This window comes from Chiroxiphia lanceolata, chromosome 5 (assembly GCF_009829145.1).
Source record: "Chiroxiphia lanceolata isolate bChiLan1 chromosome 5, bChiLan1.pri, whole genome shotgun sequence".
NCBI classification, from domain to species: Eukaryota; Metazoa; Chordata; class Aves; order Passeriformes; family Pipridae; genus Chiroxiphia; species Chiroxiphia lanceolata.
The window spans coordinates 72302134-72314315 of NC_045641.1; the positions used below are offsets into that span (position 1 = coordinate 72302134).

The 12182-nt window shown below is 40.4% G+C and overlaps 1 protein-coding gene across 1 annotated transcript in view; it reads left to right on the forward strand.

The window, feature by feature from the left end:
• Window positions 1-12182, forward strand: part of ITPR2 (inositol 1,4,5-trisphosphate receptor type 2) — a 239252-nt gene that overhangs the window by 162105 nt on the left and 64965 nt on the right. Inside the window, 6 exon segments of the mRNA XM_032688283.1 lie at window positions 1315-1498; window positions 2077-2333; window positions 3267-3467; window positions 5698-5808; window positions 10128-10223; window positions 10855-10974. Of these exon segments, the coding sequence (XP_032544174.1) occupies window positions 1315-1498; window positions 2077-2333; window positions 3267-3467; window positions 5698-5808; window positions 10128-10223; window positions 10855-10974 (969 nt within the window).

Genomic DNA, 12182 nt, shown 5'->3' on the forward strand with positions numbered 1-12182 from the left:
TTGAGAAGAGCAGTATCACATTCCATAGAAAAGAACTGCTTTAAACTATGGATTCTTGTTTTTTGAGAATTGTATCCCTCAAACCCAACTTTCGCCAAATAAGATGATTGAAGAAAGAGAGAGAATTGAGATGATGAAGGGCTGGGAGAATTGGGATTGTTCAACCTGGAAAAGAAAAGGCTTTGGGGTGACCTTGCGGTGACTTGGGGCCTTCCAGGATCTGAAGGGAGTCCTACAGGAATGATGGAGAGAGACTATTTCCAAGGGCCTGGAGTGACAGGACAAGGGGGAATGGCTTCAAACTGACAGAGAGTGGGTTTAGACTGGATATTAGGGAGAAATTCTTCCCTGGGAGGGTGGGGAGGCCCTGGCACAGGTTGCCCAGAGAAGCTGTGGCTGCCCCATCCCTGGAAGTGTCCAAGGCCAGGTTGGATGGGGCTTGGAGCAACCTGGGCTAGTGGAAGGTGTCCCTGCCCATGGTAGGGGGTTGAAGCTGGATGGTCTTTAAGATCCCTTCCAGCCCAAACCATTCCATGATTCCATGATTATTTATCCTTGACCATGACCAGCAGAGTTATCAGAAGAGAGGAGAGTTGCCATGAACCATTTCCTGCATTTTTCCAGCTCTCATTATTGCCTGTGGGAGGAATCCCATTTTGTATCTTTATTCTGTAAAAAGATAATATGATCTGTGACCCTTATAGAGTGTCCAGAAAATGATAAAGAAATGAGATTTTTTTTTTCAGCTTTCTAAAATGAATTATTAGGGGCTGTAAAAAGCTTTTACTTTGGGATACAGTTTGTAAACTGCTGCAAATGTTACTCAGACTGCTTGACAGTAATACTAAGGGGCTGTAACCTAAAATATTAACTATTTAGTATTAAACTCTGTGTGTAGCACAAAAAATTAATATAATCCAAGTTATAATATTACATCTTAGATGTTCCATGTTTCCTCTTGTTGCATAATAACAGTTACTTTTCACTGTTATTTGTAGATGGAATATTATTACTCTAGTGAGCTGCAGAAATGGAGAGTGTCACAAAATAATTTAACTTCAAGTGTAATATTGTGACATTTCAAAGATTGCAAATAGCACTGTTCACCATTTTACGCAAATTCTGAAATGCTATCATCAGTCTTTATTACCAACCTTGCATATCACTTTGTGAAAGAACTGGTCAGGCAGTGGCTAACATCGGTTTTATATAAGTGAATTAATTACTCATCATTTGTTTTGTCAAAAAATAGTGTATTTTTGTATTTCTTCTTCCTTAGGAGATTGATATCTGAACTTTTTTTTTTTTTTGCAGTATTCGACCTACCAGCAACTGAAGGAGCAAAAGAAGTCAGAGAAATTCTTTAAGGTGCTGTATGACCGCATGAAAGCTGCTCAGCAGGAGATCAGATCAACAGTGACAGTGAACACTATTGATCTGGGGAGCAAAAAGAAAGAGGATGACAGTGACCTCACCATATCTGTTCCCAAAAAGAGAGGTAAGGAGCCACTCCTGTGAAAGAGGGGAGAAGTGCATTTTATATTGGAACTGCACCGCTGTGTTGAGATGATCAATAAGCCTCAATATTAACCATTGCTAATTTGCATCTTTTGTCTGCTTTCTCTGAATTATAGTCCACCCCAGGCTGGCTACAAGGAATTAGCTTTGATGGAATCAGTGAAGCTGTGCCAGTTTGCATCAATAAAAGATATAGAACCATATTTTTAGAGAAACAGAAGTAGAGGCTGCTGCTAATGGGGCTATTTCACAAGAGCAAGCGCAGGAACTGATTTCCCACCCTGTGGTCTTTCCATTGTTCTCATCATTTATTGTATATGGGAGAGAAATAGTAGGGCTTTTTTGTTAATGTTCTGTTTCACTCTGGTTTGTGGTTTATTTGGAACATGCTATCCCTGCATGAATGTTGCTTTGATATTCTTTGTAAGTTGCCTAGAGGTCTTTGAAAAGTTAGGCACCAACCAAGAAAAAGTTGCATTCATTATTATTGTTTTCTTATTGTTTAATCAAATGAGGAGAAAGAGTTTCAAAAATGAAGGAAAATCATCTTCTTTTCAGTTAAGGATTCAACCCTGCATCTGAAAGAGGGTATGAAAGGACAGTTAACAGAGGCATCTTCTGCAACATCCAAGGCTTACTCTGTGTATAGGAGAGAAATGGACCCAGAAATAGATCTCATGGGCTCAGGAACAGATGCTGCAAATGCAGAAGAGAAGTCCACAGAAGAAGCAATCATGAGCCCTGCCATTGCAATCATGCAGCCAATACTGAGATTTCTTCAGTTGCTGTGTGAGAACCACAACCGAGAGCTCCAGGTAAAGTGGTTTTGAGCTGAGCTGCAAATGAAGTATTATAGGGGCTGCAGCTTCAAAAGGGAAGAAAAAACACCCCTGTGCCTGGCTGCTGTTACAGAATAGGGCTGTCTAAAATGTTGTTCTTCTTTTGGTCCAAGGTTAAAATAACCCTTTTCAAGACCCACCTTGGTTGAGCTCATGTTTATGTCCTCAGAATTGCTTGGGGACTGCTGTGTAGCCACATGGAACTGAGAAGTGTCTGAGTGTCCCTGCTAGTTGGGTTTCTGTGCACAAATGGTGGATCACTTCACCACGGATCTGAAGACCACAAGAACTTTCTGGGTCGTGTTTGGTACTGCTCTGTTCCGAAGGTGTTATGATTGAAGGCTTTGAGATGTGTGTCCCTCCTATATCAGTTCTCTTGGTAGAAATTACTGTCCCCATAGCAAATTTTGCAAAATGAATTTTCTACAATTATTCCCAGTGTCCGGGAGCCTCCCTTAGAGCAGTTTTGGGGGTGGTTTGAGCTGAGCTGCAGTTCTGGGCTGGCACAGCCAAGAAGTGGCTGTGATGTGCTAATAGACCTGCTCAGCTGTGGGAATGAGCTTCCCAGAGCAGGGGTGTAATAGATGGATAGGGGCAGGTGTGCAGGACATATATAAGACATTTAAGGCCAGTGCAGATGTTTGCAAAGCTCGCTTTCCTAAGCCCTCCTTGCTCTGCTGTTTTAATCAGCTTTTAATTTCTCAGCTGCTGCACTGGGTCCTAATATATTTTCTGTAGTGTGCTGTACTTCAGTACCTGATGTACAGTGGTCATAATTTGTATAAATTGTATATATAAATTGTACCTTTTCATGTTTTCATGGGAAAAAAGACTGTATTTGACTTGTCTCTCTTTCTCTCTCTTTTTTTTTTTTTTTTTTGGTGTGTATTCATTTTCTCCATCCGCCAGAACTTTTTAAGACATCAAAACAATAAAACAAATTACAATCTCGTTTGTGAGACCCTTCAGTTTCTGGACTGTATCTGCGGAAGCACAACAGGTGGGCTGGGCTTGTTGGGGCTTTACATCAATGAGAGGAATGTGGCTCTTGTCAACCAGACACTGGAAAGCCTGACTGAGTATTGCCAAGGTCCATGCCATGAAAACCAGGTAGGGCTCAAATAACTCCTGGATGCAGAAGAGTGTACCTGAATGTGTGGTGTCTGGGTGCTTGTCATAAACCTTTCAGTGTTGCTAATAACATAAATTCACTTCCAACTGCTGTGACTGGGCTTAACACACAAGCTTTCATAAGGCCTGAGTGAACCTTTTAAGTCAGAACTCAAAACAGACTCTTCCTGTGGTATATCTGCTTCCATTGAGGATTACCAGTTCTTTTGGAGAGAGCTTAATGTTGTGTCCATGGCTTAAACCTCACTTTGTGAGACGGGATTTGGAGTCACAGCTGTGGAAGTGCATTGCAAACACAGTCTTGTTTTCTTAATTTTCAAATATTTTGCCCTTGCTGGTGTTTATATGGGTTGCTAACGTTTACTTTCCTTATTTCACATATCTGCCACAAAATTTAACTTCTCATCCTGCTATACTATCTAGCAGCATCTTTAATTATGATGTCAGTAGTGAAATGGATGAAACTAAAGACCAGGCTTCTGCTCATCTCTACCTTGCTCACTCCAGTCCTTTAAGTCATATAGGTGTGACTTTTGGTAAAGCTCTCTTTAGTGCTGTGCTGAAGAAGTATGGAGATGTAAAGAATGTGGTTATATGCTGCCACATTTGATCTGAAGAGAACTGCAGTAAAGTTGTAACACTGGTTGAAATTGCAGAATTTTTACTATGGATTATCAATTGGAAAATTGCAGTGGGCAAAATTACAGAAGCAATCTCTTCTTTATAGTAGGAATAGCTGAAGAAATACATGCAATATTAATGCTTCTTCATTAATGTGCACAAATGAAATATGAATTGCTGCTATTGCCTTTGCTGGTAACCAACTGCCTTTACTTAATACTTTAAAAGCAAACAAACAAAAATCTTTTAGTGGACTGAATTTTGAACAGTCAGATTCAATCCACTTATGAATGGGAAAAACAACTGTAAAAAAAGAATAGCTGCAGGACTGGAGATGAAAAAAAAACCCTGTTACAAGTTAACATGTTCTCCAGCAAATTTACTTAAGGAGCACTGGAGGAACACTGATAGTGGAAGGGAATGATTAGTTACCCTTCATTACTTAGACCTACCTGCTGGAAATCACTCAGGATTTGAGTTATGCTTGTTCACACCAACTACAAGTGTAATTCAGTGTATTTCAGAGGCAAATGCTCAACACTCTCGTTTTCATTTTTTCCTTCTCTCTGTCTTCCTGGAAACCTTTTTCTTTCCTGTTATCCATAAACCTGCTAGAAGAAAAAAACACCACAGGCTTTTGTATAACTGACACTTACTTACAACACCTAGAAGGTCCAGGACTCCAGCTGTAAAGGCATCTGTGAAGTACAATTTTGAATTCCACATCCAGAATTCCATGTCTATTAAGAAAGATGGAGAGGGACTTTTTACAAGACAAGGAGGAATGGATTCAAACTGATGGGGAGTAGTTTTGCGTTAGACATTTGGAAAAAAATCCTTTCTGTGAGGGTGATGAGGCCCTGGCACAGGTTGCCCAGAGCAGCTGTGGCTGCCCCATCCCTGGAAGTGTCCAAGGCCAGGCTGGATGGGGCTCTGAGCAACCTGGGCTAGTGGAAGGTGTCCCTGCCCATGGCAGGGGGTTGGAACTGGATTATCTTTAAGGTCCCTTCCAACCCAAACCATTCTACGATTTTGTGAAATGCCCTTCTATGCAGAACATATCCAGGTATATGGAGAGAACCTTAGTCTCTGCAAACAATTCATGCTGTAAGAGTGGTATTAGAACTGGTTGCTGACTGCAAATTAAGCATTTGGATGTGCAGATTTGGTTGTGTGTACAGCTGAGCATGTCTTTTATGTCTGAGTCTGGCACATGTGTTCAGCTGCATCTGGCAGTCCTCCTGCTGTCTGTAACTTGTACCACTTGGTGCCAAGCCCTGCATGATTTACTGGGAGCATATTTTAACCTGCACCACCACTATTCCAGTTGTGTGTTCCACTGCTGGCAGTGTTGGGGTCAGTTCTGTACTACACAAGCCTCCCTCAGCAGCTCTTGTGGCAAGTTTTTAGGATGCTCTGCTTTGGCTGAAAGGTTCACTGTTGTTGCAAGGTCTTTCAAGTTCTGGGTCCTTTTAAAAATTTGTTGATGTGCATATTTCCTCCCTCCTGTTATCCTGTCTCCCTCTTTGTTCCCCTCCTTCCCTCCCTCTCTCCTGCCCCTGCCCCATTCCCTTCTCTTTTTTTGTAGACATGCATAGCCACCCATGAGTCTAATGGGATTGATATTATAATTGCACTCATCTTGAATGACATAAACCCTCTTGGCAAATACTGCATGGACTTGGTGCTTCAGCTGAAGGTACAGTATATGTAAATTTGTTTATTTGAATTTGAGAATAGAAGACATACCTATGTGAGAGCTGTAGGCAACCTGACATTTACTTAATCTTACCATAGCATAGTATACTCAGCAGCCTTTGGAAAAAAAAATACATTGCAAATTAATTCAGCTCAGCTTCTGAGTCCTTATCAGACCCTCTACCACAGGCCTTTTGACCCACTGCTGTGTTTGGGAGTATGCTCTGAGCTCTTTTAAAAAAAAAATCCTATCAAACAGGCACGACATGAAAATTCTGTACTGTGGAATAAAATCTTGCTGGATTGGTATACGCAGCACTGAAGAGGCATGTAACAATTTTGGCATTCTCTCCGTATACTGAACTCTTAAAATTACTTGAGAAGGAGACGTTGTGAAAAAAGAATAATACTTCAGATGACCTTTAGTGTCAAATACAAGGTTCAAGTAAACTGTATTTTATTTCCCTTCTCAGAGTCCTCTGAGGGGAGACACAAAGCGTAGAGTGTGAGGGCAAAGACTAGAGCAGGAGGGCTTGTAATGTGATTTTGTTCTGTATTCTGTGGAGAGTTGGATAGGCTCATAGATAAGTTTCTCCTGCCGTGCAGAGGGGAGCCCTGCAGCTGTACTGTCTGCCAAGTAGGGGAGAATTTGTCCAGGAGGAGCCCTGGGTTTTGCCTTTTCTTGCCTTCCAAATTAAGTCTTTCCATTGCAGATGGTCTGTTTCCTCCTCAAAATAGCAAATGCTTTGTGGTAGCTGCATTGCATCATATTGGCAACATTATGGATGTCTAATAAAATAATTAATATAGCTATATATCCTGTACAATAAAACACTGAATCAACAGTGCTTTACATATGATTTTAATAACTGTAATTACGTTTCTGAATGACAATGTAATTCAGGCTCCCCTCAAGCAAAACACTTAAGCAGACATTTAACTTTGAACATGCAGACAGTTCTTTGGAAGTCCAAATTTCAGGCTCTGTAAAGATCTAGCTGCATTCACTCCAGTGCCATTTTGATTTGCCATCATCATGAAGCTACCCTTGGTAGAACATCTTTGCTTGTAGAACATCTTTTCTGTGTAGTAACCAAAAATGGAGTTCAGGGACATCACTGCAAGGATGGCTCTTTCATAGGAGGCTTGTCTGTGCCTTACTCCAGTTACTTAAATAGCAAAAACTGTGCTGAATGACACCAGAAGTTCAAACTGTGAAAATGATTCTGATTTTACGGAATCACAGAGTCATTTGGCTTAGAAGGGACATCTTGAGGTCATCTTGTCCAACCTCCCTGCTCAAGCAGGGTCAGCCTAGAGCAGGTTTCCCAGGCCTGTGTCCAGTTGAATATCTCCCCAGCTGGAGACTCCACAACCCATGTGGGCAGCCTATTCCAGCGTGTGATCACTCTCACTGTATTTTCTTGTGTTTAGACAGAATTTCACGGGGGTTTTATTTTATCTCTTGCTCTCTCACTGGGCACTACTGAGATGGGTCTGGTTCCCTCTTCTACACTCCCTCCCATTAGGTATTTATGCATTGATAAGATCCCTCTAAGCCCTTTCTACTCCAGGCTCAACAGCTACACTCTCACTGGCTCCTTATGTGAAAAAATGCTCCATTCCCTTAATCATCTTTAAGGCTTTTTGCTGGACTTGTTCCATTAAATCCATATCATCCTTATCCTGTGGAGTTCAGAACTGGACACATTGCTGGGCCAGATGTGATTTTCTCAAGAAATTAGATCCAAATCAAGAAGTTGCTGGTTTTGATTTTGAGTGGCAACACATTGAAATAATAAAGCACTGAATTTACCAAGTAATGTTTAACACTGACTCTCTGTGAGTGTTCATAGGCAACTTTGAAGTTGCAAATGCATAAATTTTGCAGTGAAAATACAGAATTTGAAGTACATAGGCCCATATATTTACACATACAAACAAGCTCAGACACTGTTTCCAGGGAACGTTGTATGTTGAACTTATACACCCCCAACCAGAGCAAAGGCAATGCAGAATTATATTTTCCCATCCCATCTTAGTTTAGCCTGTTTTGCACATAGTTTTTGATGTGGTATTTAATTGCATCTTCATGGGATTATATTTTCCAGTGGACTCATTGAATGAGCAGGGTAGACAGTGTTCACTGATGCACAGATGGCCAGTGTTCCATTCTGCCTCTTTTTATTTTGAGTATGACCCTCTGGCCTTCCTTATTTCAGTATGACCTCAATATCTGCCACTCTGAATAGTGACAGGACGAAGAGACATTGTCAGTCTAAGGGTAAACAGAGTCTAATACAAGTGTCTTCTTGTTTTTTCTCATAGCAACTTATTCTGGGGTATCTAGTTGCTTCACTCATTAATTTATTTTTTCCAACATTTTTATGAGGACATGAGATGGCAACCCAGGTGAAGAGAAATGAAGGCCAGAAGTGCTTTGGGCTGCACTGTTTATAGCACCCCTGGAAAGTGATTTTTCACAGTACCAATGTGTTATGACAAACGTTGTACTGTACTTTCCAAGCAATGGACCTCTTTTCCTCATTGATATCTGGGATTGGAAATCAGATCCTGGGGTCTCAAAGCGTGCAGAAAAGGAGGAATAAAAGTCAAATGACCATCTCAATGTCAAGTGATCTGAGAGAAAAATCCTGGAGGATGTGCCTGCTGTAATTCTAGGCCATGGCATTGTCACTTTTGCTGAGTCAGTAGCAAGAAGCTGGATGTTGATGACACAAAGCCCTACCCATCCTCTGCCTTTCCTCATTTCCTGGAAGCTGTAGAAGGCTTATCTTTGCCCCCAGCATTGTCTGCACTGGGAAATAGCTTCCAAGTCCTCCTCACCCATAAGGGAGCAGACTTTTTCCTTCCCTTCCTTCTTGAGCTGTCTGGTACCTGTCATGTTCCCTTCCCTCCTCCTCAGTTTGAGATCCCACCAGTGCTACCACAAGTGACTTGATCACCAAGACTGCAGTAGAAAAGAAACCATCCTGCTCTTCAGAGCATCTTCCTGTTAGGAGTCTTAATCAAAATTCTGTCCTTTCCCGCCACGTGGGCTTTGTGATTCTGTGCCCACCAAGAAGAAACTCTGTGGGCTTTTATGTATGAAACCAGTGTGTTTCTGCAGTACAGTACTCAAATTGTAATTTACAAAGTGCTTATGAGTTGGACAAATTTGGCTGGGTTTCCCTGGGGATTACAACCTGTGTGATTGGTATGTTAGTGCTCCATGTTTTCATCTCTGCTGTCAAAATTTGGACATAAAAAGGCTGCTTAAAACACAAGTTGCTTGAACATGTGGAGAACAACATCTTCCTTCTTGCCTCAGTCCCAAAAGCAGCTGAACCCTTTCCCTCTGAAACTGCCTGTGCTAATTGTCTCTTGCTGAGAGAAATTTCGGTTTTAATTGCTGATGTCTGGCAATAAACAGCTGAGAATGAGGTTCTGTGGTGGGTTGGGAGTTTTCCTGGCCCCTACCTGTTACCTTGGGATTGCTGCCTGCTTCTAAGTGTTCCAATAGCTCAGTCTCTAAATGGGGGATGACGATGGGATGCTGTGGCAGGTCAACCAAGGCAATCCTGCTCTGCCAGAAAGCAGTCAAACCTCCAAAACCACTCTTCCTCTCCTCTTCAAAACTGATTTAACTAGAAGACAGACAGGTCTCTGAAGTCTGAGGTACCACCAGATTACTGCTGCTAAAGCCCCTGCTGTTCAATCCTTAGGAGAGGTCTTGGTGAAAAGCAGCCAGTTGACAAACAGAAGGTTGTCTTTTTATGCTCCCCCGGGAATATTTGGTAGTGAAACAAAATTCCAGGAATGTATGAAGACAGTTTATTTTACAGCCCTTCAAATAATAACCAGTTGGACTTCTTAAAAAACCAAAAGGGAAGGAAACCTGCCTGATTGATGAAACCTTTCGTGTGATACATTTTGTAATTACCTCTGTTGATTCTTGTTTTAATAGAAAGCCAGGGCAAAAATTGCTAGGTGAGCAGTAAGGGGAGGAAATGGAATTTCATTTCTTGTGCGCAGTCTACAGCAAGGCTCTATATTTAAGTCAAATATTTTTTGGTGTTTAAAATGCTTCTTCCAATACAGAGTGCAGGGTTAGTTAGTCTTACTAAATATCAGTCTTACTGATATTAAAATGGGGAAAAAACCACTATTAAATATCTCAGTAAAATAAAAGATGCAAGTGGTTGAAAATCTTATCCACTAAAAAAAGTGGTTCTCATAATCTCAAATAAAACAAATGCGAGGGTCATTAATCCATGAAAGAGATTTAAAATTTGCATTAACTTGGTTTTGTATCTCCAGAACAATGCCTCCAAGCTTTTGTTGGCTATTATGGAAAGCAGGCAAGACAGTGAGAACGCGGAAAGAATCCTTTTCAACATGAGACCAAGAGAACTGGTGAGAAAACTTGTGAATATTCATAAATCTTTTGGCTGAAAAAAAAATAAAATCTGTCATTAGAACATTTTTTAAATGATCTGCATCTAAGCTGAAAAGTGTTGGCAGGGTATGGTGGCACAGTGTATCAGGATGGTACTAATTCACAAAAAGTACTTGAAAAGGATCAAGCATGCATGATTTCAGTCTTTACGACTTCATTATTTTTATCCGTTCCAAGCACTTTTTCTGTAATTGTTTCCTATCTAAGTTATCATACTCTGGTAGAGTGTCTCCAAGTACAGTTTGTCAGGCAGGGGCTGGCTTGTACAGTTTGTGAAACTGTGTGTAGACATAGAATATATATAATATATGTACGTTAAATACATGTCTCATGGACAGAGAGAGTTACAAACATTTGGACAAATATACAAATATATACAAATGTACAAATACACTTGTTGTTGTATTTTGGAACAACCCTGATGTTTGTGCAGGTCTCCAGGAGCTTTAAATGGGTTGGAAATCTGGAGAAATTGTTTCCAATTCAACTGGCTCTGTAACAGCAGCAACTGAGAGATCTGTGTTTAAAAACAGTTCTTTTTCCTTTCTTCATTGATTTCATCTCCCCCTGCTTGGGTTTGTGTTTCAGGTGGACGTGATGAAGAATGCCTATAACCAAGGCCTCGACTGTGACCACGAGGAGGAGAACGGAGATGATGGCATCTCCCCAAAAGATGTTGGCCATAATATCTATATTTTGGCCCATCAGGTATGTTTTACTGGTTATGTGACTGGTTCTAGAAAAGTGCTACGTGGTTAAACTCCATCTTGTCATGGGTGGAGTGATGCATTTCACTTGTAAGAGGGAAATAACAATGGGCTTGTTGACATAAACTACCAATTTAACAAAGTTAAACCTCCAGGAGTAACCTGGAGAGGTGTCCCTGCTCAAGGGAACATCCTGTGTGTCTTGGTACTCTGTGGGACTTGGTAGGCTCTATTTGTTTGAAATAACAGTATAGAGCAAAGCAGTTACTGTCCATTTAGCTTTGTCTTCTTTTAACATTAACAGCTCATTTATATCAATCAGATCATAAATCATGTTCTTACTGGTGTATTTTAAACAGTAGCTTCAGTTTTGATACCAAGTGAACTTGAATTAAGAAGATCCCTATTATTTTAGATTTAGTTTGGCAATAAGAATAACTGGGTCTTTTCACTGCTTCCTCCTTTAGAACTCCCTTCCTTCCACTACAGAATTATGCTGTAGTGCCCTCAAGCTTTTTCTGATCACTTTTGCTTCTCTGCTGGTAAAGGTAGAATGTACACTGAGGGTTCTTATTTAATGGGCTATTTATTCTTCAGAGCAGTTGGTGTCAAAAATAGTTTATCTTTCAATTATGTTAAGAGTATTGAAAAGATTTTTTCAATTAAAAAACTAAACCCCACATATTTCTTGATTATATTGTAAATGACAGCATTTGGTATTTCATGTAAGGGCCAAATTTTTAAGAAGTGCTTTTACTAAGTACAAAGAAATCAACAGATGGGGATAGGGAGTGTTCTATATTCATTGTGTTTATTAAGTGTTGTTAAGAATTGAATACTCAATGGAAAAAAAAAAGAAAATAAAGCAATCTATAGCTACAGTACTATTATGCAATGATTCTTTCAAGCAAGGAATGCAAAAACAGTTACTGAGTTATGCTGATGTGCTTGTAGCACATTTGAATAAGTAAGTATTGTTACTATGTTGATGTCTTTATGGTTGACCATGTTCTACTCTTGTGCTGTGTACATGAGATACCCATGGAAGATGACAGTATTTTAAGAAAGCATCTGTAGCTCCTTACCTTGCATGGCTATTTACTGCTTGTCTGAATGCTTATAATGAAAATCTAAAAGCCTGCCAAGTAGAAATGTTGGTATTTTCTGCTATAGTTTGTGTTAAATGACTTAACAGGGTCTGTGACATGG